At 37.6% G+C, this 25,409-nt stretch overlaps 1 protein-coding gene and 1 long non-coding RNA gene across 12 annotated transcripts in view; one reads left to right on the top strand and one right to left on the bottom strand.

The window, feature by feature from the left end:
* The window catches only part of TBL1XR1 (TBL1X/Y related 1), a 157,337-nt gene extending 152,396 nt beyond the window's left edge, over positions 1-4,941 (top strand). For all 11 annotated transcript variants that reach the window (XM_072961266.1, XM_072961275.1, XM_072961250.1 and 8 more), the window contains one exon: positions 122-4,941. In XM_072961266.1, coding sequence (XP_072817367.1) covers positions 122-148 — 27 coding nt within the window. In that variant the 3' untranslated portion in view covers positions 149-4,941. The remainder of the gene's footprint in view (positions 1-121) is intronic.
* Positions 4,942-13,725: 8,784 nt separating this feature from the next.
* On the bottom strand, positions 13,726-25,161 carry LOC140696690 (uncharacterized). The gene is made up of 3 exons (XR_012073214.1): positions 25,006-25,161; positions 17,459-17,574; positions 13,726-13,880 (listed from the first exon to the last, which is right to left on the bottom strand). It is a non-coding gene; the product is annotated as an uncharacterized lncRNA (long non-coding RNA).
* Positions 25,162-25,409: the final 248 nt, after the last annotated feature.

Below are 25,409 nucleotides of genomic sequence, written 5' to 3'. Positions count from 1 at the left end.
TAGTTTACCAGTTTCGTGAACTTGGAACTAAGAAATAGATTCCAAACAGTTCTGTTGAAAAGTTAAACTAAAAATGTGCAATGGAATTGTTTACACACGTGATTATTTTACTTTCTTACAGGTTTGTGTATTAGACCTTCGGAAATAGCGCTACTAGTTGGAAGCCATGGACCGACTATGAATGTGTACATAGCCAAAATGACTGTCCCTGACCCAAGTACTGCTATAGTCCCTCTTGAACCATGGCCAGTCCACTACAGCCAAATCTAAAAGAAATATATACATGCAGTGTATATAAACAAAATTGCACCCTGAAGATGACAGAATTTTGTCACAGCTTGTGAATTCTGTTCACCAAGTGCTGGAATCTAATCTGCTGTGCCCCTAAAATAGCATTTAGAAGTTTTGGATATGAAAAACAGAAGAGAGAAAAAATATGCGTTATAAAAGCAGCCCATACATGTACCAGTTTTTGGATACTAATGACAGCCTTGTTTCTCCCCTTTGAATCAGCAGACACCATGGATTATATTCTTTTTTTCCCTTCAGTAGTTTAGCAGTTTGTATGTACAGAGGAAATGGACTTACAAAAACTTGCAGCAGTAGTTTGTTCTTGCTTTTAAACTTCGTTTTTGGTTTAGTTTATGGATGCATGAAGTAAGGGAGTGAATCTGTTTCTTGTTTATATTTTTTTCACCTTTTAAACAAAAAAATCTTAAAAATATTTTAATGCATTCTTTTGAAGAGATAGATGTTTGGTACATTTTATGGCTCCCAGAGCATATATTCAATTGGTGCATGTTGTGGAAGGGGGAATTGGAAATTAAATGGAACTATATGACTTTGGTCATGTCAATCTGTAAGACACATCAGTAAAAGGGTATTATGCTCTGTTGGGTATTTTGTTTGTTTTTTTGTTTGTTTTTTTGCTTCTTTTTTTTTGTGATGTGGCTTAAATGCAATAGTTTCTTTTTTGGGACATATTTCTGCCAATTAAAAGACTAGAAGGGCACAATTTTTTTTAATACCATAGAGAAGATGCATAAAAGAAATCTTCTGATATCTGTAGCCATAACTAAATTATGGTTAAAATGTGCACTATTGTGAAAAGGAGCAAAGTAGCTTTGGGGATTTTTTGTTGTTGTTTGTTTCTTTTGCTTTGTTTTTTAAGAGATTAAAATGTTTCTGGATAAGGATTAGCTTCTCAAAGTGTCCATCATTCTGTGTAGAAGCTTAAATATGTAATGTAACCAAACTCCAGTATTAAAAATCTCTCATGTTATTTTTCTTTATACAAAGCAAGATAACGGCATATAACACTGCCATTACATGGCAAAATGTTTGCTACCTTAGTTTAAAAACAATCTTTAAAACGAAAGACTTGCTTCAAGATGTTTTTAATAGCAGTGATTCAAATTTTTTTTTTAAAAAGTATAATTGCACTAACTTCCCTGCTGCTCTGATTCTGCGTTTGTGGTACTTGTGACTACATTTTTTCAAATATAGATAGAGTTAAGCTGCTATTTTTTTGTTTTTCAGTAATCACTACTATATCATGTCTTTTACTCTGTTTATAATATCACATATTTTCTTAAAGATGTAGGTATCAGATCAAACCTCTTGTGCTCATGCAACTAAAAGCTAAAATATACAGAATTTATAAATGATAGCATGGGACTGTTTATATGTATGATTAACAGGGTTTGTCATGATTAATGTAATAATCCAGAAGTGTCAATTTTGAAGAGAATAGTTGTCAAATTTATATCTCAAAGATTTCAGTTAAGGAATATCATTTGTTATCAAGTTTAGCAAATTTATAACACTATTTCTGTCACTAATTATTTTTAAGCCATTACTGCTAAAATTTTTAACCTATGTTTTAAGTTTAAGTAGAAACTGATTTAACCCAAGTAATTCAGCTTTGATTTTCAGCATTTGTTGTTTTGCTATTTTTACAAAACAGCATTGATTGAAGCAAGTCTTGGTTTACTAAGGTAGGATAGCATTTGCTATTGGTAAAGAGAATAAATACACTTAATTTCACTATACATTGTTATATGTACCCCAATTGTTGTTAGTGGGGACTATGATACTGTAATAATATTTTTTAAAATTTACATCCAGAGAGGCAGTCATTCATGATGGTTTTGTGCCAGCTGTTCTTAGGGTTTTGGATCACATTATAGATATTTAGAACTATTACCCTGTGACTTATGTAGGAAACCTAATATGCTGAGTATCTGGCACTTGAAATCCTGCTTTTATTGCTGGAGGTCCACATCTGTGGTTGACCTCTATTGTTGTTTTAAAAAAAATAAAAATAAAAAAATCTGTGCAATAATTTTTAAATGTGCTCCCAGGAATAGACACAAATGTTTTGAGTATGTTTAAGCTGCATTTTCCTTTAGCGATGCATTTGTCAATTGCACTGAATTTAAATCTGAAAGTCAGAGGTGATTATTGATAGAACTTTTTGTATTTTGATATGGACAATTTATTCATTTGCATACAGTTATTGACCTTTTTTTTTTTTCCCAACTGATTGAAAGATAGTCGAGAAGTTCTGCAGTATAGCTGCCAAAATAGTCAGCTACATGTTTATGGTATTGTCATCTTTTCTTTCTTTCTGTTTTTTAATCTTTAGCTATTTTACTTAAGCATAATAGCCACAATAGGACATATAAAAGATTATAAATACAGAGCTTTATTATCCTGAAGTCTTGGGTCTTTTAAGTGCAAACTATCAGAAAGGTATCCATTCTGTAGGCGTGGGTTCTTTATGAGCATTCAGTTGTTTCTTTTTGCTGCTGTTCTCAAGTCATCATTGCCTGCTGATGTGCCACGATGCTGCTCCAGTAGACAAAAGTAAGATTGCCTCTAATTTGAGCAGTAACATGATTATAAGAGACCAAGTTTCACAGCCTGTAAAGTTCTATGTTTGAGGTTCTTGCTTCTTTTTCCTTCATTTTTTTCCCCTCTGAGAACTTATTTCTGAAGATCTTTTGATTCCAATAGGTTTTCTGTGGTATTCATTATATATCATTGTTGTATAGGCTACTGTAAGAAACTTGTAAGGAAAAATAGAAAGGGAAACTTGAATGAATAGAATATTCTTGATTAAAATAGAGTAAAGAAAGAGCAGCTGTCACTCTTAAACATCTAAAGGAATATCTTTTTCTTCTCCATGTGGGAAAATCCCGTTAAGTTCTTATATTTATTCCATTCCCAATTTCCTGTCATTGATCAGGTATCATCATTGACTTTCCAGTGACTTTTAGAAGTGGTAAGTTTTAATTTCCTAATAGGTCTTAGAGTGTATCGAATTCTGTTTTAATTATTCTCTAGGTAAGTATGTTTTAGGATTAAACACCTTTTACAGATACTGGAAGTGCCTCCTTTTGTGGTGTAAAAAAACAAATTATGGTGCAAAAAGTAATCATTAGATTGAATTACATGAAGGTTTTTTGCTTTTTGACATATAAAAATGTCAAGAGAAAGGCCAAAGATTTGTACTTTTTCACTTAACTTATAAAGCACTCCTTTTTTCCTTAAACTTATTTCTGTCAAATTAGATTTAATGAGAGAGTACTATTTTTAAGGAGCTATCTGTTTATGTAGAATGATTTTGTTAAGAGTAATGTAAACTATTACTGAGTAGAGGCCTGAAGAGGAGTATGCATTTTTGCTATTTAAAGGAATCACAAATGGCCATTCTTCTATCAGCAAAAATGTTGTTTTACTAGATAAGCAGGAAAAAAAGATCTCAAATGCAGTGCTATTTACTCTTTTCGAAACAGTTTTCATTTACTGAAATACATTGTACATTTCCATAGTACCTGGATTTATTCTCACATGCTAAGGGCGGTACTTGCATTTGGTGAATTACTGTTGACAGTTTCCACAGAAATCCCATTTCAGTGGACCAACATTGTGGCATGGCAGCAAATGCCAGCATTTTGGGGAATAGCAGCAAATCTATAAGAGACCCTGGTTGGTTTGGGGTGTGGGGTGGGTTTGTTTGTTTGTTTGTTTTTCTTCTGAATCAGCAGGGATGGAAGGGGAATAGGGAAGTTATGAATTACTCCTTCTGATAGTAGCTCTGAAGCGTCACATTCAATATCAATTTTTTAAAACATGATTCTAGTTAAATGTAGAAGAAAGAGGCAAAAAAAGAGGAAGTGTTCACTTTTTAATACACTGATTTAGAAAATTGATGTCTTATATCAGTAGTTCTGAAGTATTAATAGCATTCTTTATTTCTGCCTTTATGTTGACAGTGTTGAAGCAGGGTGAGTAACTAGGGCATATTTTTTTTTTCTAGTAAGCTGTTTCATGATGTTTTCTTTGGAGTTTCTGGATAAGTTCAAGAAAACATTCTGCATGTTGTATTTAGTCTGATGTACTTATCCATCTCATTAAAAACAAAAACACACAGACTGCATTTTGTAGCTCTGTAATCCCTAAATACAGAAGTAATTTTCTTCTTTCCTGACTTTGACATTGTAGTTATAATGTTCTAATTTTTTATTTTTTACAAATCCTTTGGGTCTAATTCTGTGAGCCTACCTATAGCACTGGATTAAAATGTCTGCATCATTTCTTTAGTTATCCAGTTAACTTTAAAACTGTTGTAAAAGTGTAAACCAGCCCATGACAGTTTTTGTACCTGTTTAAGAACTTTATTGTTCAGTTTTCATGATTATTGTGTGAGGAAGACTGATAGAGATGTTCTATGCTGTCCTGGACCATGTTAATTACACTTCTGATGTATTTTGGTTCCACATCACAATGATTTGTCCCCAGTGACCCTTTTATCCTTTCTAGGCACATTTTTTGTTGTTGTTGTTGTTGCAGTTTCCCTTTGCATTGTATTGCTTTGACAACTGTAATTTGAATCAGATCTGAAAGAGGTCCAGAATAAAATATATTTTGATATTATGTTGGCTGTGTACATATATAAAACCTTTGATATCTATCTAGTTTGTACAGACTGTTTGGTAGTCAAGCAAAGGGAGAGGGATGCTATTTCCTGTTTACAATTTCTTGTTTACAGTTTAAACAGTTACTCCTCCAGTGTTCTTTTGTAGAATAAACTGTTCTGCTCTGAGTTAGCTTCATAACATATATAACACATCTGTTATCCCACATTGGTGTTACAAATGATAGCCCCTTACCATCAGAACCTAAACGACTGTATTTCATAAATACATTGTTTTACAAGATAGACTCTTAAAGTAAGCCCATAGATAAAATTTTGCTATTTTGTTACTTCTCATAGGAGATGACTTTCTAAATGAAGGGATTATTTACTATTTTTATTAAAGAATAATAGAGCATTTAATCAGCTAAGGAATAGCAATTACTTTTAAATTATTTTGAAAAATCAATATTGTATTTAAAAGACATTGTTTCACATAATCAAACTAACAGGTTCATTTGCTTAGTGTGCGTTTGAGCACAAACCAGTGTGTATGTGTTGAAGATTTTTAAGACAGGATGCTCAGCTTCCTTTATGACATTTTTCCTTCATGTAACCCTATTGTAGTTTAATTATTTTCTTCCTTAGCTGGTGGCTTTGGTTGCTAACAAACTTTATAATCTGTGAAGAAAGATACTAGGCACCTTCCAGGTTTAATTAAAACCAACTCCTTTAGTGTTACTTGAAGGCTTTTTTAAAGAATCACTCAGTATGTTTTTTGTTTTCCTTTGTTTTTTGAAACCTTGTGTTTTCCAGGTCTTCTACGTTTCCCTTCCATTTCCTCAAGCAGAAACTACTTACAGGCATAGCCTTGTCATGTTTTATTAAATGATAAGCTACTGGAGTTGCTGGAACTTTCTGACAGCCTTTCATTTTCAGAGGGTTAACGTTTATTGCATGGCATAGATTGTTAATGCTGTTTTGCATTTCACACTTTCCCCAAAAGTTCTGGACAACTAAGGATTATAATCTATATAAGCTTGAGGTAAAATAAATCAATCTGAGTAGTTATAGAAGGGTTTTTTGAAGTTTCATAGTTCTTATACTTACAGTAGATCAGATTTCTTACCTATTATAATACATAGCAGGTCAAATTAAAGTTTACTGTCTCCCTAGTATATACATTTGCAACATGCAGTGGAGGAAAAGACACTATGGACAGTAGTTTTCTGGTGCCTTTCTCTGCTGTACCAAAGCTCTCTTGTCAACAATGAAATGTTAACCCTATGCTACTTTTTCTGCATGTTTCTTCTCTTCAAATGTCATATCTCAATGCTTACTTGTCCTAACTTGTAATATTTTTGTATTAAATTTTTTAGGAGTTCCTTGTAATTTCTTTATAATTTAAAATATATTAAACACAAAGTGTTTAGTAAAGTTCAGAAGACATTAATGTTTCTTGGTCATTGGGTTTGTATGATCAATTGTGCAAACAATTCACATTTTAAGAACTAGGACCACTGGGGTGTAATCTAAGAAATCACAGAAAAAGATACCACAATTCTGTTAAAAAATGTTAAAAATCTTAGTTTGTTATACAGTCGAGTGTCAGAGCAGGCTGCTTTGAGAGCTCCCGCACTACCAGAAATAGCAAAGTCATAGGTCAGAGAGCTGCTGGAGTCAAGCACTGAATGGATACCTCAAGGAGTCAGCTCTTCCATTGAAAATGCAGTCACACTGAATTCAGTCTGAGATGTTTTAAACATTTCAGATGTTTGAAAACATCCGCTTCTACAGTCTGACACATTTAAATTAGGGGATTTTGAGGAGTCTGCACATTGTCAGGTCCTTTTCCACATAAGCTTTTAGTGGCTTAATTTACTTAACACTACTAAGCTGATTTTCCATCTTGGGTACCTGAGGAGCAGAACACCTCAGGGCAAGGAATAGCTGAAACTCCTAGCAGAGTTGCAGTTCTGCACGGATATCATGATGAGGGCCAAGAATCATCAAATAAGTCAAAATGAGTTTAATATGACATAAGAAATTAGCTATGTAGTATATTTTAAAGTGTTTCCCATGAAGTGGTTGAAATATTTTAGCATGTGGAAATAAACTTAAGTTTGAAGTTGGACAAATGTGTTGAAATAAATGAAGTCTGTTTGCTAAATCAAGACTAAATTAGAGGTAAGTAAATTTTATTTTTTAAACAATGTTTCTTTGCCTACAGTTCGTTAGTACCCTTTTTAAAGTAAAATGCCTGGTCCTACCTTAACCTCCTGGCTAATATGATAGCACTAGTTATGTGTGCTTTTTTTTTTTTAATATCTTGTATGTGTGCCGTAGACAATAGGTGAAGAAAGGTGGAGAAGGAAGAAGCTGTACCATTGGCTTACTGTGTTTTTATCAGTAAGTACATGCTTGTAAAGATACTGAAGAAATTCCCATTTTCAAACACCCAACCAACTCCTCTGTGGTTACTCTGTTAACACTTTGGTATGTGTCTTTTCAAACATTTTTAATACATACTGGGGGAGGAGGGGGACAAATAGGATTATAATATTCATTGAGAAACTAGCTTTTTCCCTGAAGTAGTCAGGAACTTTTGTCCCATCAGTATAGGTACCTACCTGTGCCGTGGATGTGGAATTTACCGTGGAGATGAAGAGCATGTGAATTCCGCCTGACTGGGTTGAATCCCTACTCCATTGTTTAAGCTGTTGAACCTGAGGAGTTACTGTGCAGGCTTTCCCACGTGTAAAATGGGGCTAGCAATAGTACCTACCTCACAGGTTGGTCATGAGGACTAGAATTGTTAACCCATATAAAGCCCTCAGAGAACCGTGCCTGCTTATATAAAGCATAGTATGTGCTACTGTTACTTCGATTTTTAATGGTTGCATTGTATTATGCATCACAATTTAATCAGTCCCCTATAATGTATATTTTTCACTGTTTCCTATTATGAACAGTGGTGTAATAAACAAGCATTTGTAAATCAGTAGGGCCCCTGGCTAATAGGCATTTTCAAAGAATTTGTAAAACTTGCCACCCACCCATTTTCTGGCATTAACTGAATCTGTTATTTCAGTTAATGGACTCACTTAGGAATTTGTGGAAGGGAGATTTCTTGGGAAAAAGACTACTTACCCAATGTGCGTATGAGAAATGTGCGTACGAGAAATGTGCGTAAGAGAAGAGGATAATTTAGACTGGTAAATGACAGTCACCTGACAGGAGTTAGCAAAAAAAAAAAAAAGCTAATATTTTAAGCCTGTGTTACTAGTCATTGAGTATGAGTAAGATATTGTTAAACATGGAAGAAAATTTCTGCCACAGAGCGTGGTATATAGGTTAAATACAATTATAAACTTAATGGAACTACCAGAGTATTTAGTGACAAAAGCTAACATTGCTGGACTATTCCTAGTCCACATGCTAGAATAGCAGACATTCATTTTTTTCTAGGACTTCTTAAAAATTCAATTTCTATACATTTGACCTGCTCGAGTCTTAGGTCCTCTTTTGCTACATCCACAAATACTCATTTGTTGAAAATCTAGTCTGTCCCAGGACGTGCCTTTACCACTGGGTGTACAATAGTGAAAAACAACAAAAAAACAGGCTCTGCTCTTGTGAAATAGTGTAATGGAAGACAGTTCCCTAAACACTGTAGCAGGGAATTAGCTGTTTTTCTAGATCAAACACTGCTCAATACTGGCAGTTTCAAAAGATTCAGCTTACTCTGAGGTTCTGTGTTTATAAAAGTGGCAAAGGGCATCTAACAGTGTGGGATGTTGCCCTAGGACTCGGTGAGCTCGTCTGGCTGTGTCCCAGGACATCCGGTACTTCTCTGTGATCCACATTGCATCGGCAGTGGTTTTATGTCAGTCTTCCTGTAGTTGCTATTAAAAATTTAAATAGTATGTACTTACACCTCCATTTATTACTTTAAACAGCGTTCATTCATTCATTACCATGAAAGGCAGAGGAATTAGGAACTTCACCCCTCCCTGCTTCGAGAGGCTAGTTGGGATTCTCTCATTAAGAGTTATGGGCATATTCTTGCCTTTGCTGCTTTTACAAGCAGGAACTGTTGGAAATGTGTACCAGTCTGTGTGTCTCTCCTCAAACCTCACCCCTCCCTGGTTTCCAAAGGCACTTAAATGCAATGGGCAGTATGTGAATCAAAGAACCCCTGTATTAGTAGCTGCAGGAGCTATCACCCAGCCCAGCTCTCTAGGGAGAGGCTGCTTTGGAGTTTGTGGTTTAGGGCTTTGCTACTCAGAGTGTAGCCCTTCCACCTTACCTGGAAAAGTCTTAAAAATCATCCCAAGTCTCATCTAAGGGCCTAATGAATCAGAAGCTGCAGTTTAACAAGATCCCCCAGGTGAGGTGTATGCATGTGGAAGTTTGAGAATTACTTTAGGGCCCAGAGTCAAACTAGAGGATCTGGCACTACTTCTCCCCTGCCCGTGCCTCTCCTGAAGTCCTTGAGACTAGCAGCATACCTTGGGATGCCGTAACACAGCTGCTGGTCATGGGAGGGGTAGAGGTCCCCCAAATGGACTCTTAACACAGCTTACTGTTAAGACATGAAGTAGTAAAATATTAGTAGTAAAAAATTATTAAAGGTCTCTCACTGAACAGTAATCCTGCCCACCTTACTAATGTCGCAATACCTCAGGCTCTGACCAACCTTTGAAATTAACTGGGTGACTCTGGGCAAGATTCTCTCTCTGCCTATGTCCTTATCTATAAACTGGAGAGTGACACTTAACCTGTCTTAGGTTGTAAGGATTAAACAAGATGATGTATATAGTTCTTAGCACCATGCCCAGCTTGCAAGGCATGAGAAAGTCTAACCATTATGTTCTCCCTGGGGGCGATGCTGCGGGAGGATGCTAGGATGATGTGAGGAACAGAAGTTCCCATCCCTCTGTGTTGAGATGTCTATAATTTATATTGTCTTCTGTGTACACATCCGTTGATAATCAGTTTTATATTTGTGATCAGTGCAGTTTGAGACCATGGCTTCTTCCTCAGTTTTTTGACAGGAGCCAGTTTTTTGCTGGGTGGGTTTCATCTTTGTCTAGGCTTAGTGGGTTCTGTCTGCCTTGAGTCCTTGCATTTTCGAGACTTGCTGTGCTGTCTTACCCAAAAGTGAGTACTTGGTAGAGTACATTATTCCTGCAGCACATTTTCTCGTGTCTCAGTTGATGAGCATGAAAGTGGAAGTCGAGAACTCCCAATGTGAGTACAGGTGATGCTCTGCCCGGGGCCCATGAAATCCGAGCATGTGCAGAGCGAGGATCCTCAGGCCATGCTTTGTGGCAGGTTTCTGGAAGGTTCACTGCACGTGAAAACCTCGGCTGTGGTGCGCACCGTCCTGGCAGGCGCTGCTGCTGTGCCGAAGTGCGAGGCCAGCGTGGCCTTTGTCTCCTTCTAAGCAGTTTTTTCATACTGGATTCCTGATGATTCCTTCTCCTTGAAGTTCAGGAACTTCTCGGCATAAGCCCTAGCTGAAACACGGCAAACCTTAGGAAACACAGTAGCCACACACATTTTTCTCTACTTCAAAAAAAAAATTAAATTTTGAGTATGGTTTTCCTTTCGATGGTATTTTGTTGAGACTTGCTGCAGCCCAGATGAAGTTAGTAATCACGACTGTCCAAAGGCACCATCTACAGCATCATGTGACTTTTCTCCACAAGTGCTCAACAGGCCAGGGGAACGTGGGTGTCCTGGGTGGTGACTGAGATGAGCAGGGTTAAGGAGCATTTAACGGTCCACACCTGGCCCTAGGGTGTTGGCACTCCAAGTAATTCAAGGACACGGGGCCCTCAGTCAGGATATACCTGGGACAGTGTGGGTAACACTTGTGAAGAAGTTCAGGTTTCTGGAGTCTGGGAAGGTTTTCAAGTGTCTGGAAGCATGACCTAGCTCAAAGGCAGGGATCACTGGTATAAGGATGCCTGGGGTTTAGGCTTCCTGGGCAGTAGAGGCTGTGCCGCCTGCAGACGGGTCTAGAAGGTCGTGGCTGCTCAAGAGTTGTCCATGAGAACATGTGGCAGTGCCTGGGAAGGGCTGTTGGATGCAGGCTGAGTGTGTGCGTTTGGGGGTGGGGAGCGGGGTCGAATTAGGAAGGTGAATGTAGGTGGCTGAGGAAGCTTTGTCTCCTGCTCTCAGTCATATTCTTACCTAGCCATACTGAGATACGTGTGCCTCCCGTAAGGTGTCCTCTCCCGTCATTTGCCTGATTCTGGTCAGGTTCAGTCAATCCAAGTGCTTCTCAGAAGACAGGCCACCCACCTACTGGTTGCCTGCTTCCTTGCTCTGGGTCGGGTGCTCCTTCCACGCCCCCAGTGCCCTGTGCATGGCTTCCTCTGCTTCCTTACTCAGTGGAGTTCCCGAAGGGCCAAACCTGTATCTGTTGTATTTTTCTTTGCTTGCCCAGAACTGAGGACAGTGCCTGGAGAAAACAGTAGCTGTCTGATTAATCTGAGGGGTTGACAAGCATGGGAATGCACTCCTGGAGAGTAAATTCTGAAAAGGAGAAGGTGATGTACTGCAGTGAAAAAAGCACCACCTTTTCCATATGGATGGGAGCCGGAACAAGTTACTTTGTATCTGCACATGCCTTCTTACGTGTAAGAAGTACCTGTGTAAAATACCTTGCTTTCAAGGTTTAAGGACTGGCAGTAATTTACGTGTAAGAAGTACCTGTGTAAAATACCTTGCTTTCAAGGTTTAAGGACTGGCAGTAATACAACTTGTTTAGCACCGTGGCTGACATAAACTAGGCTTTAATATATAGTGCAATTATTATTGTTACTGTTTTTACTCTCATAAACATGCCAGAGAAAACATTTCTTTGACTGGATAATATGTTGAAAATAATTGGTTGTAATTCGATTTACAAAGCACTACTATTTTGGACATGAATGTGGAAGTAGTTTATTGAACAAACATAACTACATTTTGCTATGATAGGACATCTTAAAATATGTAATTGCTTTTTGCATGTAACCTAGTTGGATGATAGTGGTGGCAAGCGTGTGTCTGTATAATCAGTTCCCTTGTGTGACTTTATCCTCATTTTTTCCTGTCTTGCCCTTAATCTCCGTTAAATTTTTTTTGCATTATCTAGAATTGGAAAATGCACTTTTAAAAGCAACTCTGTGCCAAACATCCATTTTGTAATATATTATTTATAGAAAAACATCAGAACTGCATCAATATTAAGAACCAAGGTTCTAAAGGAGTAGCATTTCACTTTCTTTTGTCTTCTGTTTCAATTATCTCACTTAGACTTCAATTTTGAAACATTAATCAAGGTCAAAATAACACTCTACTTTTGTGTGTTTGGTCACCTTCATCTTTCAGGCATAGACCTCTTGTTCTATGTGATTTCTTTTTCCTTATGGTGATAATACATGGCTCATTTTAGAAATTTTTCAGGTAAGAAAAATATTGGGGTGGTTGTGTAAATAAAGAGAAAATCACAGAAAATTTTATCTAGCTTTGAGCAGGATGCTTAGGTACTGCTAAATACAGGTCTTTAAGCCATTTGAACGAAGAATAAGTCCTTCTAACCTACATGGGACACGTAGCATAAAAGAAAGAGAAAATTGCTGTATTAAGTCGCTGGGATCTTGTAGCTGTTTGTTACTGTAGGATACTCACTCTCCACCCCCCGCTCTTCCCTGCCGGGGCATTCCCTCTCGTAGGAGCCTCTGTTAATACATAATATTCTGGACACTATGCATTTATAAACATAAACCAATGTTTTCTTCTAACATAAAGGGGATTATGCTGTATTTGTTTTTGTGTGGCTTGATTTTATTTCACTTAGTATATTAAAACATCTTTCCATGTTATTTAAAAAAAATGCTATATTGAGCTCTCATTGACATAAAGTACATTTGTAAATTGTACAAAGTTGGGTATTTTGACCTGTGTATGTACTGTGAGATAATCACGCTTACAAAATGAACCTTTCTGTCCCCTTCAAAGTTTCCTTTGCCCCTGGGGAATCCCTGTCTCTTAGCCACCCCTGTCCTGCCCCTACCATTCTCAGGCAACCTCTGATTTTCTTTCCATTGCTATATTGATTTTTATTTTCTAGAACTGTATTAAAATGGAATCATTATTCCGTTTTTTGGAATATATTCTTTTTGGTTGATTGTGGGGAGAGTCCAGATTCTTTCAGCATAATCATTCATCCATATTTTGTGAAGAAATAGTTTATTCCTTTTTGTTGCTAAGAAGCATTCTGTTTTATGGATATACCATTATTTAACCAATAACCTCTTGATAAGCATTTAGGTTTTTTTCATTTCTTTGCCATTCTTCATAATGTTGCTATGAAGATTCATGTACAAGAATTATTTATGCATAAGACATATGTTTTCATTTCTCTTGGGTAAATAGTTAGGAATGGAATGGCTGGGAAATATTGTCATGTGTGTGTTTATTTTCCTAAGAAGCTGCCAAACTGTTCTCTAAAGTGGTTGTATTATTTACTGTTTTACATTTCAACCAACAATGCATGAGAGTTCTAATTGCTCCATATTCTCACCAACTTGGTGTGGTCAGTCTTAAAAAAAGTCTTTTGAATAATTTTATATTTACAGAAGAATTTGCAAAGTTAGTACAGTAAGTTCCATACGTCCTTTATGCAGCTCCCCCTGGAGTAGTGCGTTAGTAGACTTTTCAAAATTAAGACATTAACACTGGCACGATACCTTGAATAAAACTAGAATTTATTCAGATTTCCCAAGTTTCTGTGTTGGAGGATCCAATCCAGGACACCATTGGCACTCAATCAGCATGTCTCCTTGTCCTCCAGTCTGTAACACTTTGTTTCTCTGTCCTTGTCATTTTTGAAGCAATCTGGTTAAGTATTTTATAGAATGCTTCTCAAGCTGGGTTTGTCTGATGTTTCCTCATGATTAGACTGGAATTACAGATTTCAGGGAGAAGTATAACAAAGTTTGTCTCTTTCTAATCACATTGTTACCAGGGGAACACTATACCAGCATGACTTATGATTTATGATTGGTATTGTTAACTATGATCATTTGGCAAAGACAGTGTCTGTTAGGTTTCTCCCCCGTAAAGTTACTAGCTTTCTTCTTATGTACTCTGTTGGTCAGAAGTGGGTTACTAATTCCAGTCCACACTCAAGGGGAGAGAAATTAAGCTCCTCTTCTTGGAAGAAAGAGTAGATCTAATAATCTGTGGACATGTGCTGAAACCACTGTTGTAGTTAATACATATTTGGGAGGATGCTTTGTGACATGCAAATACCCTGTTTCTCCAAGTTTTACCCTCTAATTTTTACATTCATCAGTGGGTCTTGCTCGCATCAGTTTTACTGTAGTGTTTTAATGGTGATTTTCTGTGTTTTTTTTTTTATCCTTTCTACATTTATTACATGGAATTCTATAAGGACAGTTTGTCCCTTTTCTCACGTTTGTTTATTTAATCATTTATTTCTGTCAGTGCAGTTTGATAACCCCTAAGTCCACCCTTACTTCTGATACCACTTGCAGACATGGGGGTCCCCTATACTACTGTAAGTTCAGCAATTCACTAGAAGGACATGCAGAACTCAGCAAAGTCATTATACTCACAGTTAGGGTTTATCACAGCAAATGAAAATCAGCCAAGAGAAGAGGTGCATAGGACAGGGGCCAGGGGCCACCAAGTACAGAATCTTCTCCCAGCAGAGATGTGTGGCAACACACATGAACTGTTGCTAACCAGGGAAGCTTGTCCAACCTTGGTGTCCAGGTTTTATTGGTGCTGGGTCACAAGTATGCGGCTGACCACCCATATGGTTGACCTTAGTTTCCAGCCCCTTTGAAGGCTTCGCTGATATTGTCTGGCCCAAGGCCCTCCCCTACCCCTACCATTATAAATCACATTGTTAGCACAGATGATCTGGGGTGGTTCAGTGCCTCCAAGGAAACAAAGGCACTCTTATCAGGCAGGACCTGTAGGTTACCTATCAGGAGCTGGAGGCAAAGACCAAATCTCTCTAGATAAGGTTAATCCTTAACTGCTCAACTGGTATCGACTTACAGATATTTATTTTATTCTTCAGGATAGAATGCAATACTGTCATTATTATATATTTTGATGCTCGCATTAGTCCTTCTTTGGTCATTGAGAAACCAAGATCTAGGCTGTAGACGTGTTCATTGCCACTGTCACTGCTTCAAGGCCCCTTCAGTGGGTAGAGCTGATTAAACCATGTACACTTACATACCTTCATTTATTTCTCCATATATTTATACATAAATATATACTTAATATATTTTTATATGTATTAAAGATAGAGAAATAAATTGAGATTTATATTTTTATATATTAAAGTAAACATGAGTTTATGCTGATATTTCTGACTATTCTAGCACTACTTGGGTTTATTCTAGCCTTTCCCCCTTGCCTACGTGTCGCTTCTCTCTTGAAACCTGACTCTCATTGTCTATAATTTATTTACATATTGATTTAACCCTAGTCTACATGTAAAGTATTTTTAAAATTTCTAAACTCTGCCCCTGTGTAAAGCAAAATTTATGAACCATAATAGTGTCAGCAAAAAAATTAATCAGTAGATCTAAGAAAGAAATGGAAAATTTTGTTTGAGCCAAATTTGTGGATTATAACCCAGGAAGAGCATCTCCAAAAGCTCTGAGGACTGTTCTGCTGGTTGGAAATCAAGGCACAGTTTTATAAGTTTTCTGAGACAGTGCTGTACATCAAATGACTTACTACTGACAGTTTACATAATCCAGATCTATTCTGGTGGGTCATGTGACCCCTTACAAGATCAAGAAGGAATGTTCTCTTTTAAGGAGTTGTCTTGTTGATCCCAGGAGAATGCTGCTCTTTATGGTTGAGCAGGTATTCCTGCCGATGGGGGAGGTTTAGTCAATGCATGGTTTTTTTGTATAGTTCTTTACGCTTGCAGTATCTAGCCAAAACAGTGCTATCCAAAGTTTCTTAGGGAAGTTCCTTTTTCCTACCCCTTCAATGAAGTCGGGCATTTGTAATATAATTGGATTTATTTTTCAGCCTGACATCCTAGTTGAACTATTTCTTAATTTGCATAAAGTAAAATTCGTGGGTTTTGATAAATGCATAGTCATTTATATACCAACCACCAAAATACCACACACAGTTCCATTACCCTAAAAACTTCCTGTATAGCCACTTTCTAGTCAACTCCTTCCCACAACTCAGCCCTCAATCACTGATCTGTTTTCCATTCCTGTAGTTTTGCCTTTTCCAGAGTGTCATATAAATGAAATAATATAGCCTTTTAAGTCTGCTTTCTTTCCATTTTTTAAAATGCATATATGATTCATTCATTTTGTTTGGTGAATCAATAGTTCGTTCCCTTTTTAGTTGCTGACTGTTATTCCATTATATGGATTTACCACAGTTTTTTAAATCCATTCACCTGATGAAGGACATTTTGGTTGTTTTCAATTTTCGGCGATAATGGATAGAGCTGCTATAAACATTTATGTACAGGTTTTTTGTGTAAACCAAACTTTCCACTTCACTGGAGTAAACGCATAGAAGTGGGAAGTAACAGTCAACTGTTTTTGCCAAGTGGCTGCACCATTTTTTTATTCCCACCACAATTGAATCAGAGCTGCTGTTGCTCCACAACCATGTCAGCATTTGTAATGGTTAATTAAGCTTTTTAAAAAAGCCATTCTAATAATTGTGTAGTGGTATCTCATTGTGATTTTTAATTTGCATTTCCCTAATGACTGAGTATCTGTTCATGTGCTCATTTGTCAGCCACGTATCTTCTATGGCAGTGTCTGTGCCAAACTTTGGCCCATTATTTAATTGGGGTGTTTGTTTCCTTTTTATTGGACTTTGATAGTTTTTGTTTATATTCTGGATATGAGTGTTTTATCAGATACTTTTTTTTTTAGCAGTGTCTTTCTGAAAGCAAAAGTTCTTAATTTCGATGACGTCTACTGTCATTTTTTAAGCAGTCATTATTTAGTGTCATATCTAAGAATGCCATATAGTTGGAATCATACAGTATGTAGCCTTTTCAGATTGGTTTCTTTCATTTAGTTAGTAATATGTATTTAAGTTTGCTCCGTATCTTTTCATGGCTTGGTAATTCATTTCTTTTTAGTGCTGAATAATACTGCATTGTCTTGAGGTACCACAGATTGTTTATCCGTTTATCTGCTCAAAGCCATCGTGGTTGCTTTTAAGTTTCAGCAGTTGTTAATAAAGCTGTGCAGATTTTTGTATGGACATATGTTTTCAAATCCTTTAGGTAAAAATCAATTCATGTGATTACTGACTCATATGGTAAGGGTACATTTCATCATTTGGTAATAAACCACCAAACTGTCTTCCAAAGTGGCTGTACCATGTGAGTTTGAGAAGAATGTGTATCCTACTGTTGGATGAAGTTGTCTAGATGTTGTCTGTACATCCAGCTGATTGATGGTGGTGTTGAGTTCAACTATGTCCTTACTGATTTTCTACCTGCTAGATCTGTCCATTTCTGATGGAGGGGTGTTGACTTCTCCGACTATGATAGTGAATTCATCCATTTCTCCTTGGAGTTCCATCACTTTTGGCTTCACATAGTTGATGCTCTACTGTTAGACAAATACATGATAAGGATTGTTATGTATTCTTGAAGGATTGATCATTTTATTATTATGTAATGCCCTTCTTTATCCCTAATAACTTTTCTTGCTTTGAAGTCTGCTTTGTCCGAAATTAATATAGCTACTCCTGCTTTCTTTTGATTACTGTGAACATGGTATATTTTTCTCCATCCATTTCCTTTAATCTATGTGTCTTTATAATTAAAGTGGGTTTCTTGTGAACAACATATAATTGGATCTTTTTTGATCCACTCCAACAATCTCTGTTTATTTCCCCCAGATTTATGGAGGTATGTTTGACAAAATTGTGTATATTTAAGATGTGCATGATGTTTTGATACATGTGTGCATTGTGAAATGTTTATGATAATCAAGCTAATGAATGTAACTAATATATCCTTTACCTCACATAGTTACCTTTTTTGAGTTTGTGATGAGAACACTTGAGATCTACTCTCTTAGCAAATTTCAAATATATAATACATTATTATTAACTATTGTCACCATGCTGTACATTAGATCTCCAGAACTTACTCATCTATAACTGAAAGTTTGTACCCTTTGACCAACATCTCCCCTTTTCCCCATCCCTCGTCCGTTGGTAGACTCCATTCTACTCTGTTACTATGAGTTTGACTTTTTTTTTTTTTAGATTCCACATATAACTAAGATCACATAAATATATATCACATATTCTTTATTTATTTATCACTTAAGTTGTTTACAAATCTCAGCTACTGTAAATAATGCTGCAGTGAACATGGGAGCACAAATATCTCTTTTGTTTGTTTGTTTTGCCATTGAGCTGTATGAATTCCTTATATATTTTGGATATTAATCCCTTATTGAATATATGGTTTGCAAATATTTTCTCCCATCCCATAGGCTGCCTTTTCATTTTGCGAATTGTTTCATTTGCTGTGCAAAACTTTTTAGTTTGATGTAGTACAACTTGTTTATTTTTGCCTTTGTTGCTTATGTAAAAACTGTTTCTTTTTGTAGGTGCATTTAAACCATTAACATTCAGAGTGATTATTGATATAGCTGGATTATTATCTACCATTTTCATTACTATTTTGTTTGTTGCCCTTGTTCTTTGTTCTGCTTTTGTCTTCCACTCCTATTCTGCCTTTTATGGTTTTAATTAACACATCAGTTGTAGAGTTAGCCTTCCTTATCCAAAGTTTCACCTCGGAGGATTCAGCCAACTGCAGATCAAAATGACTCAAAAGAGATTCCAGAAAGTTTCAAAAAGCAAAACTTGAATTTGCTTTATGCTGGCATCTATTTACATAGCATTTACATTGTATTTGGCATAAGTAGTCTAGAGATGATTTAAAGTATACAGGAGGATGTGTGTAGGTTATATGCACATACTACACCATTTTATAAAATGGATGTGAGTATTCTTGGATATTAGGTATCTGTAGGGGGTCCTGGAACCAAACCCCCACAGATTACAGGGATGACTGTACTTTAAAAAAAGTTTTTCCAGTGGTTACCCTAGAATTTGCAATATATACGTTTATAACAAATTCAAGTCGACCCTCAAATAACACTATACCACTTCACAGGCAGTGTGAGTAGCTTGTAATAACAAAAATAATTCTAATTCCTCCCATCCCTTATATTATTGCTGTCATCCATTTTACTTCTATATAAGCATAGATACATTATACACACATACACACACTGTTGACCCTTGAACTACACAGGGGGTAGGGGTGTTGCCCTCCGTGCAGTTAACAATCTACATGTAACTTTATAGTCAGCCTTCCATAACTGAGGTCCTGTGTCTGCAGATTCAACCAACTGTGGATCATGTAGTATTATAACACATATTTAGTGGAAAAAATCTGCATACCAGTGGGCCTGTGCGGTTCAGACCCATGTTCTTCAAGGGTCAACTCTGTGTGTGTGTATGCACATAGATGATATGTGTAAGTGTACAAAATTGAGCACATTATTGCTATTATTAGTTTGACAAACACCTGTTACATCAATTAAAATTAAGAAAAAGTTTTTATCTTCTCAATATTTTTCTGATACTCTTTCTTTTTGTAGATCTGAATTTCTGACCTATATCGTTTTCCTTTTTGTATAAATAACTTTTTAAAAACATTTCTTGCAAGTCAGATCTACTGGCCTCAATTTTTGTTTGCGTGACAAAGTTTTTATTTCTGCCTCACTTTTTAAGGACTCTTTTGCAGGGTACAGAATTCTGCATTGCTGTGTTTTTTTTTTTCCCTCAACTCTAAATATTTCATTCCATTTTCTTCTTGCTTGCATGATTTCTGAGATGTTGAACTGAATTTTTGTCTTTGTTCCTCTTTAGGTAAGGTGTATTTTTTCTCTGACTTCCTCCAGGATTTTTTCTTTATCTTTGATTTTTTTGTGGTTTGAGAATGATATACCTAGGTGGAGGGTTTTTTGGTTGTTGGGGGGGGTGGGAATGGCATTTATCCTGCTTTGTGATTTCTAAGCTTCCTGAATCTGTGGTTTGGTGTCTGATATTAATTTGGGGGAATCTCAGTCATTACTGTTTCAAATATTTCTTCTTTCTTTTTCCCTTTCTTCTCCTTCTGCTACTCCCATTATATGTGTGTTACACTTTATATAGTTGTCCTACAGTCCTTGGATATTCTGTTCTGTTTTTTGTTTTTTTTTTTTTTCAGCCTTTGTTCTCTTTGCTTTTCAGTTCTATAGGTTTTTACTTTTACTGAGACACCTTCAAGCTCAGAGATTCTTTCCTTGGGCACGTTCAGTCTACTGATGAGCCTATCAAAGACTTTATTTCTGTTACAGTGTTTTTGATGCCCAGCTTTTCTTTTTATTTCTTTCCTAGAATCTGCATCACCTCTGCTTACATTCCCCACCTATTCTTGCATGTTGTCTACTTTACCCAGCAGAGCCCTTAGCATATGAATCATAGTATTTTGAATTTTCCGTCTTACAGTTCCAAAACCCCAGCCATGTCTGATTGTAATACTTTCTCTATTGCTTCAAATTGTGTTTTTGGCTTTCAGTATGCCTGGTAAGTTTTTCTTCGTAGCCAGACGTGATATACGGAGTGAAATTAACTGCTGTGAACAGGCTTTTTGGTACCGTGAGTGAGGTGTGGGAGGAAGGGAAGCCTTCTGTAATCCTCTGACTAAGTCTCAGTATTTTAATGCATATGTGCCTGTGGACTGTGAATTCCACAAGTGTTTTTCAGTCTTTTGCTCCCCACTCAGGTGGGACAGGATGGCTAGAGCTGGCTTGAGTTGGGTATTTTTCTTCCCCCAGAAGGTTAGACTCTGAGGGCAGGCCTTAAGAAGAACAGAGTGCTCTGGCGTGTTTCAAAATTATTTCTTTTCCCCTCCCCCTGCCAGAAGCACAAGGGAATTTTTCTCCGATTTTTACCGTGAAAACCTCATTGAACTCCTTTGGATAAAACATGCCAAAGTGTGGGGATCCCCTGTGACTAGGTCTCCCTGGGGCTTCTGACTCTCAAACCTCTCCTCACTGAGCCTCCAGCAGTACATCAGTCACAGCTCGGGTTTTCCTTGGCCCTGGGTGCCCCAGCTGTTTCTGCTCCTATGCGTCTGCCTCCGTAAGCTGTGACTCCCAGGTTCTCCCTGTCTGTCTCTCCATCCTTTTACCTGTCTCCTTGTCTCTCTTATGGAGCCAAGAAGAGTTGCTGTGCTTTTCAGTCTGTTCAGCGTTTTACTGGTTAGGACAGAGCAGTAACTTCCAAACTGCTTCTGCGTGGGACTGGAAACCAGAAGTTTTATCTTCCACTTTTAAAGGACCCTTTATTTACATTGGGCTGGACTAACCCAGGGTAAGCTCTCTATTTTAAGGTCAGCTGGTAAGGTCAGCTCTAATTCTGCCTGCAACCTCAATTTCTCTTTGCCATGTAGCACACTTTATTCACAGGGCCTGGGGATGGGGATGTGGACATCTTGGGGGCACATTATTCTGCCTGCCATACTCCACTGTATCTCTATTTTAAAACTCTATTTTACAGGAGATGAAATGTTGAGGAAGACAGGATTAGAAGTCACTCCTCCTACCGCTCAGCAGCTGTGGTTATTGCTGGGTAATATTTCGAGTTCCCAAGCTATGTCTACCCCTCACTTTTGTTCCAGCAGGTGGCTAGCTCTGTGTTCGTTGCCTCAGGGAAGGCATATGGCCAAGCAGAAAACAGACTCTCCAAGTCTTTCTGCATTTTATTACACAGAAGCTCAAATTCTTAGGAGAACTTAGTGGATTTTTGGTCATCATGAGAGAATTGCAAAGAAACGTGAAGAGAGGAAGATTTTCTCCAGACTTCATGGCTAGTGTCAGGGGACTGGGGAGCACGTGGTGAGAGAGCGACTGTTAAGAGGGAAAGCTCTGTGGGTTCCAAGGGCAGAAGAGACTGTTTCCTGCTTGCAGACAGTGTGACTGTGTGGTCCGTGATATCCTGAGAGGAGCAGCTCTAAGCTGAGCCTAGGCAGGTGGACCCTGCACAGCCAAGCAAAAGATTCCCGCATCCCCAGAAGAGCCTGGAAGCAAGAGAGCAGCGCTAGCTCTAAAGAGACCATGCACTTAGGGAAAATCTCTCACAGCAACAAAGGATCATCTGAAAAACACATCTGTCCACAGGCTTTGGCATATCTGAAGGGCCTGGAACTGTGTCCCACAGAGGGGAGGAGGGTAGTGAGGCCTGCACAGAGTTCTAGGGTACTTCCTCCTTTCACCCTGTGGAATGGGGTAGACTAGAGGGGAACTCAGGGTCAGAAATGAAGTTCGTGGGTTTTTTTTTTTTAATTCTACTTTTTTATCACTTGGTCAAATGGCATTCATGTCTGATGCTTTGAAGTTACTTTTCCTGAAAATCATTAATTCTGCCTGAGTTTACAAAGTAAACTGTTTCCACATTCAACTGTGTTGGGAGAGAGGAAGAATGAGTTGATTTTTATGTGTGCCTCTCAGCAACCCTATGCCAAATGAAATTGAGTTAAAAATCTGCAAGGGCAGAGTATAATAAAAGTCCAGGTATAAATAATGCTATGGTGATCATTTGGTTTTGACACATTATATGTAAACAGTTGTAGTCAGAAAGGCCCAAGGAGGTTTCAATCTCAACTCACTTAAAAATTTCCCCTCTAAAGTCTATTGTACCTTGATGACATTTTTATAAATTTCTTACTTTCCCTTAAAAGAAATTCTCTAAAATTACTTCTTGACAGATAATGACAGCACTTTAGACAAGAAGCACGAAATGGTGTTGCTTCACTTTCAATACTGTGTTCCAAAATGAAATTAGAGTTCTTTAGCGTGAAGATTACTTCTTGAATACACAGATTTAACTGAGAGAAAATAGAAAACATCTTAGTAAATCTGAAAGGAATGATCTGAGAATCCTTGCGTCATCATCACCGTGGAGGCAGGAAGGAAGTTCATGAAGAAGGTGCTGCCTGGAGTATGAGGAAAGTATTTGAATGCTGTGTTCATTACACATTAAACTGACAACTGTGGAAGCAGCCGTTACACAACCACAAGCTCCTCCCTAGCAAGGACCATTCTGTTTCATTTTTTATATTTCCAGATCCTACCATGTGTTTTGAATCAATGGCTCCCTGAATGACTGAATGAATCAACTGGACTAGTTTATGTTGTATCATTTACACATAGGAGAAGGCCTGGTCAGTAGTCAGAACTCTTTTTAGGTTTAGTGAAGGAAAGAACAAAGAAGTGAAATAAACATGGCAACTCATGATTAGTCAGTAAGATCCAATGTTGGCGATGTTCACATGGGTAAGGATTTCGTCTAATCAATCAGCTGTTCACATCTGCACCAACTGGGGGCTCGGGCGGGGCCAACTCTCCACCAGTTAATGGCTGTGGTCTTTGAATGGAGGGGGTCTGGGGTGGAGTGAGTGGAGCTCTGTGTGGTTCACCTGACCTGTCAGAAACCAGTGCCTCATTTGCAACGAGAATTACAGTGCAGATTTAAAAGGGTTGCTATGAGGATTAACCAATATCATACAAAGGCGTGACACACTCTGCAGATATTAAATATTGTCATTTGTCAGGGAAAGACAAAGATTCTGGGACTGTGGCAGTGCTTATCTGTTTAGGGAAATATGGATGCAACTACATAATGGTTTTGTTTCTGCAACTAATGTTTAATTAATTTGGATCCATTAGTTTATTTACTAGGTTATGCTTTCTAGGGGTTACTGTTATGCAAATTCAGTAGAATTTTGGGTTCCTACAAATCCAAACTATGTTATTGTCATTCTCCCTTTATTACCCTTAGCTATCACTTATTCAAAGTCATTTAGCCAACTTCTTTAAAACTTTGATAATTGGAAAAAAATGAATCATGCTTATCGTCAAGATAGGTTAACCTAATTACTTACGGGACTTCAAATCAGTCTCCATTAACAACTTCTCTGTGCATTTACTAAGACAGTGAGAACAGTAAATTATAAAATAATGACAACACATTTAGGATGAAATTAAAAATACATTTTGCATAAATATTCAAAATTATAAACCTACATGGAACGTCAGGATTGAGCTTAAAGACTTAAGAATTAACATTAAGACATTTGAAATGTTTTGATGAGAACGTTAAGGTGACAGGTTATATACTCTGATGATCTTGACACAGGAATTTTACAATGGAAGGAATATGGAGACAAACTTTAAACTTGACTGCTGTGTTATTTTTTGATAGATGAAAAGGCTGAGTCCAGGAGATGGCAGGTGACTTACCCAAAGTGTAGCAGGTAAAAGTAAATAAATATTTAACAGCTGTTAATAAATATCAAGCCAGTGATACAAGACATGAATTTTAGAGAGCAGGGACTAGACCTGCAGTGTATGCAGTAATGTTCCGTTGCTTCATAAGCTGAGTCAGTGAGAAAAGATCCACGTACTAATACGTGGTCCTGGTTAATATTTTCTCCAATTAATTGTTCACTGAGAGTATGTTGGGTAGTAGAAATCTGGTTCTGAAAGTAATAATTTGAACAACCTTGGGCAAATCTTGTGGTCTTTAAAATTCTGTTTTGTTTTTTTTTAATTATGTAATGGTAATAATTTGTATTGCCTATCTGGTTATCAAAAGGTATGTACAGAATTATGAAACTTAGAAAATAACTGACTGATGGCCAAAATGTACATTTTTGCATTAACAGCAGCTGCTGGTAAGGGTGCTCAGTGTTGGGCCAAGTAAATGACCATGACCTTGAGGAACTGACATGTTGGGAGGCATCTTAACATTTGGCCTTGTTAATGTGGTGGTGGTCATGGCAGTGACATGGTGACAGCTGTCTAAGGTCCTTCGCCCTGTATGCTATAGCTCCCCACTGTTCAGAAACTACGAGCATTTCCTCTCCCTGGGTTACCCTCAAAACACTTGTACAATGATGGTTCACTTACAGTGACAATTCAGTGTCCACAAAGATGGAGGTGGTCAGTGTCAGGCAAATGACTGTAAGAAAGATCTACTTAAAAACCCACTGATTTTGATACGTTAGCAGCAGTCAACTTGGGATCTTTCTCTCTCCCTTTCACTTTTACTGGAGTGGTTCTCAAGCAGAGGGCCTCTTACACTGCCCTGGAGGCACTGGGCAACAGGCGGGCTTTTGTCACAATGACTGGATGACACAGAGTGTGTAGTTAGTACTGACATCCTGTAACGTGCCGTAAAGTCTTCCGCAGGGAGAAGCGGCCCCTCCCGCAGTGGGGAGCAGCTGCATGTCTTCAGAGTGTCACGACAGTCCTGAACCTAAAGCCCAGGGCTTTTCGGGGTTCTGCTCTACCCAAATCCTAGGATTTCCCAC

The sequence above is a fragment of the Vicugna pacos genome, chromosome 1 (assembly GCF_048564905.1).
Source record: "Vicugna pacos chromosome 1, VicPac4, whole genome shotgun sequence".
Classification (NCBI taxonomy): Eukaryota; Metazoa; Chordata; class Mammalia; order Artiodactyla; family Camelidae; genus Vicugna; species Vicugna pacos.
This window is presented reverse-complemented; position numbering and strand designations above follow the sequence as displayed.